This window comes from Silene latifolia, chromosome 9 (genome assembly GCF_048544455.1).
Source record: "Silene latifolia isolate original U9 population chromosome 9, ASM4854445v1, whole genome shotgun sequence".
Classification (NCBI taxonomy): domain Eukaryota; kingdom Viridiplantae; phylum Streptophyta; class Magnoliopsida; order Caryophyllales; family Caryophyllaceae; genus Silene; species Silene latifolia.
Window position 1 is genome coordinate 42,580,704 of NC_133534.1, and position 4,387 is coordinate 42,585,090.

Sequence of the window (4,387 nt, forward strand, 5' to 3'; positions counted from 1 at the left end):
TATTTTATACTCTGTGTACAACCAAGCTATCAACAATAATTGAGCATCTGACGAAAATTCCGTCAGGAATAGGCTAGTACTGACGGAATTTCCGTCAGATGCTCCTTTTACTGTGGTGTGTAACAGTTGGTGAACTATTGAGAGCCTCTGACGGATATTCTATCAGTAATACCACAATACTGACGGATTTTCTGTCAGGAATACTAAAACACTGACGGAATTTCCTTCTAACAAAAGTGATCGCCGATTTTTTTCTTATGCTCCTAGCATGATTTCACAGCTTTTCACCCAAATGAATGATGAGCGAGCCGCTCGACTAGCTCTTGAAGAAACTGTTCGTCAATAGGCCAAACAAATGGCGGCAATGCAAAAGGCTTGGGCTGATATGCAAGCATCTCAACCCCTAAACACGTGCTCACGTTTTAATCCACATGGTCGAGACGAGTTTGCGGATGACGGACACGGGTTTGGAGGTGGTAGTTTTGTTCAGCCTTTAGGTTAGAGCCTTTAGCTAGGTTAGCATTGTCATCTAGTACTAGGGAGTATGAGAAAACATAGGTGATTTGTGTTTAATTAGTAAGACAATGTTTAATTAGTAACACAATGTACGAAATTGACCGACTTTTTATGTAAAAAATTTGCGTTCAATTTTCTTTTGTTGCCTCCCTTGATTCCCGCAATTGCGGTCGACGTGAAAATGGATTCGCGCTTGGCGGTCGACGATTGTATATGTGTTTTGCAGGTTTTGGTTGTATTTGAAACGATGCAAATAAGCATCGTGGTTGTATTAGAAACGATGCAAATACGCATCGTGGCTGGCAGCAAGCTGCTGTTTCCAGCCACTGCATTCTAATAATCCTGGCGGAAATTCCGTCAGGAAAGTCAAACCTCAATTGACTTTCCTGGCGGAATTTCCGTCAGAGGCATAGAATTTGGTTTTCCAGTTCAGTGCCACGTGTCATACTCCTGACGAAAATTCCACCAGGAAAGTCAAACATTCTTTGACTTTCCTGACGGAATTTCCGTCAGAGGCCAATTTTTCAGAATTTCAAATCAACCGCTAAAATTGCCACGTGTCCTCGTCCTAACGGAAAATCTGTCAGGAATACGTTGTACTGACGGAAATTCCGCCAGTCACCTACTGCTACTGGACGACGGTTATTCCGTCAGTGATTCGTCAGTAATTGTCTTTTACTGACGGAAATTCCGCCAGGACAGTGATTTTAGTGACGAAAATCGCTGACGCGGATTTCTGACGGAATTTCCGTCAGGAAACGAAAATACTGATGGTATTTTCGCGTTACTGACGGATTTTTTCCATCATTTTCCCGCGTTTTCATCTTAGTGGCATGCTACGCCCTCAGCATATATAGGAAGATAAATTTCCCCTAATGTGCCCCTACCAAGACACTGGACTTCTTGGTAATTTCATCCTCACTGATTTTCATGGCTTTAAGTACGTCAAGTATAATCATGTTCACTGAGCTGCCGCTATCCACTATAATTCTTCTTACAGTAGCTATTCCAATTTGCATGGAGATCACCAGGCCATCATGATGAAGGTCAGGTATTCCCACCATGTCACAATCAGCAAAGGTAATAGATGGTATGTGCCCTGGTTTGCAGGGTGACTTTATCTGAGGAGTCATGGCTATCTTTTTTGCTGCTGAACTGGTCAAGCCATAAATTTCCGATCCGCCATTTATGAATTTTACTTCATAAAGCGAGGGTGGCAGAGGAAGATTGCGTTCCTGCCTCTGCTCTTGGATTTCTTTACTTTGATCTTCCTTTATGCCTTTGGATTTGATCAGATCTTTTAGGTATCCAGCCTTCAGCAAATAGGCTACCTCTTTCCTCAGGGTGAAGCAATCTTCCATTGTATGCCCTACGTCCATGTGAAATTCGAACCACTTGGAATGGTCCCTTCTTGGATTAGGATTTTTGACTTTCCTAGGCCATCTAACTGTTGATCCCATGTTCTCAAGCCGCTGGATCAAGCCTGCAATATCAACACTGAAGTTATGCTTACAAATAGGTGGGTGAACTTTAGCCTTACCTTGTTGTTCATATGCTAGGTTGACTTATGAATAGACCGGCCTGGAATATGGGGTAGATCTGTAACTGCTGCCTCTGTCACCGCTTTTCCTATTTGGCTTTTCATACTCCTTAGAATCGCAGGATGCTCCAACTTTGTAGCTTTTGTCCTCCTTTAGCCTGATATAAGCTAGAGTCTTGGCCTGAACATCTTCGAAGGTATGACATAGATACTTAGTGAGTTTAATGTAAAGATCACTATTTGGTAGTAATCCCTACCTGAATGCTTCTACTACAGTTCCAACGTCACACCTGGGAATAGACACCTTCTCTTCGTTGAACCTGGCAAAAAATACCCTGAGAGTCTTATTTGACTTCTGGCTAATCCTATAAAGATCACTGGACCGCTTCTCCAACTCCCTGCTACTTGCAAACTGCTGGTTAAAATTCTTAATCAAGTTGGAAAAGGATTGGATGCTTCCAGTTGGCAGATTGATGTACCACTGTAATGTAGGATCGGTCAGGGTCGTTCCAAACCCCTTACACATGCAGACCTGCCTGAACTCACTTGGGATGGATGCAGCTAACATTTTCTACTTGTATAGGGCTACATGGTTTTGTGGATCTGTGGTCCCATCATATATTTTCATGGATGGAATCACAAATTTATTTGGAAGATCCACTTTAGCTATTTCGTCTATAAAAGGTGAATTGGAATAACTGTCAGGGGAAACTTCCTCCATGGTGGCAGGTACTTCAGGTTTTTTTTTTTTTTGAATTTTTCACGACGTTTCTTAATTTTCTAGACTATTGCCATCATGACTGCTGCTCCTATCTCATCAGGGTTTTCTTTGTTATTCTCTAGGATATCATTGTCATCAACGTTGATCACTTTTTTGGTACCACTTGGACTCCCAAAGTTTGAGAAATCAAAGTGTTTGATAATTGATGAGAATGGGGTTCCTGGCTGGATTTTGGAGCATGATCCCTTAGATTTCTCTAACTTCTTTTTCAAAGCTAACTCAAACTCTTTCGGTTGTAACATTTCAGCCTCATACTGAGCCATTTTTTTTCTAGGCTCTCCATCTCTACTACTTTTTTAAATGCAACAGTCAATTGTTCTTGCACGGTTGATTGAGACATTTTTTTGCTAGTTTCTTTTTTTTGGGATTTTTTGCAAAAAAGGAAAAAAAGATATTAATGAGCTAGATGCCCCACGGTGGGCGCCAATTGTTTTGTATGGATTTTGTGCAAGGCTAAACCAGGTCAGGGTATAGTCTAGGTAGGGTTAACTAGCTCAGATTTATCTATGTGTAATGCATGGCAGGGTAGGTAACAATAAAAGTAATGTAAATAAAGTAAATAATAAGACAAAGGAATTTGTACGTGAAAAACCCTCAAATTGGAAAAAACCACGGGCATCAAGCCAGGAGAGGATTTCACTATGATTTTGAGTAATTCGCACAATTTATGTAATATTGCCTAAGTATTGCATATAGTGTAGAAGTATGAGATTGCTCGAGTAGTTGTTGTCCCCCTTCAAATGATCTTGAGCTACTCTTATATAGCCAGGCTCGAACGGCTGCATAATCTTCTCCATCAATGCGTAATATTTACTCTTAATGACGCCATTAATTGCTTTATTATTGTGCTTAATCACCCACATAAATGCTCGATCTTCATTGTAGAATCTTCCTCTTAAATATCGTTATTAATACCCGGATATATATAATTATTGACCGGATATTATTATTCTTGATTAGGTCAAATATTGTCCTTATAATTGACCAATGACCTCTCCTTGCCTGGTGCCAGTCTTGTTATACCCTGAAGATTTTGTACCCTGACAGTCAGGTAAGGGTAGGATGTTACCCTGAAGTATCTAGGAAATTCTAGGCCTAACAAAAACCAATTACGCAATGTTTCTATGGTCACCCAATCCTTAAGAAGGTGTTAGGGTCTCAAAATAGGGGTACCTACAAAATAATTGGCCAAAAAAGCAAAATCATACGCAACCAGCCCACTCGATCGAGTGAAATGGACACTCGGTCGAGTAGACGGGCAAATAAGTTCCGATGGTGATCAACACACTATCCAACATCCTAAAACAAGAAAATTCTAGGCCTTATGGCCATAATTTCAACATCTAAAATAAATAGTTCAAGTGTCAAACCGACACAAATGTCAAACAAGTTTATTCAAAACAACAATACTAAGAAGAGGACTTTCTCCTCTTACCAAGCCTCTTCACCCACCGGACTATGGCTCCTTCATTGTTTACTGGCGAATCCTCTCTTCGGGTGCTAAGCTCCTCACTCCTTCTCTCGCCCAAGGTGTCCATTGTCGCATCCTC

General features: G+C 40.9%; 1 protein-coding gene across 1 annotated transcript; it reads right to left on the bottom strand.

Moving 5' to 3' along the window:
* Positions 1 to 1,388: 1,388 nt before the first annotated feature.
* LOC141600930 (uncharacterized) lies at positions 1,389 to 2,624 on the bottom strand. The gene is made up of 3 exons (XM_074421186.1): positions 2,314 to 2,624; positions 2,138 to 2,214; positions 1,389 to 1,999 (listed from the first exon to the last, which is right to left on the bottom strand). Exons 1-3 carry the CDS (start codon positions 2,622 to 2,624, stop codon positions 1,389 to 1,391), a joined length of 999 nt encoding a protein of 332 aa, XP_074277287.1.
* Between the last annotated feature and the right edge of the window lie 1,763 nt (positions 2,625 to 4,387).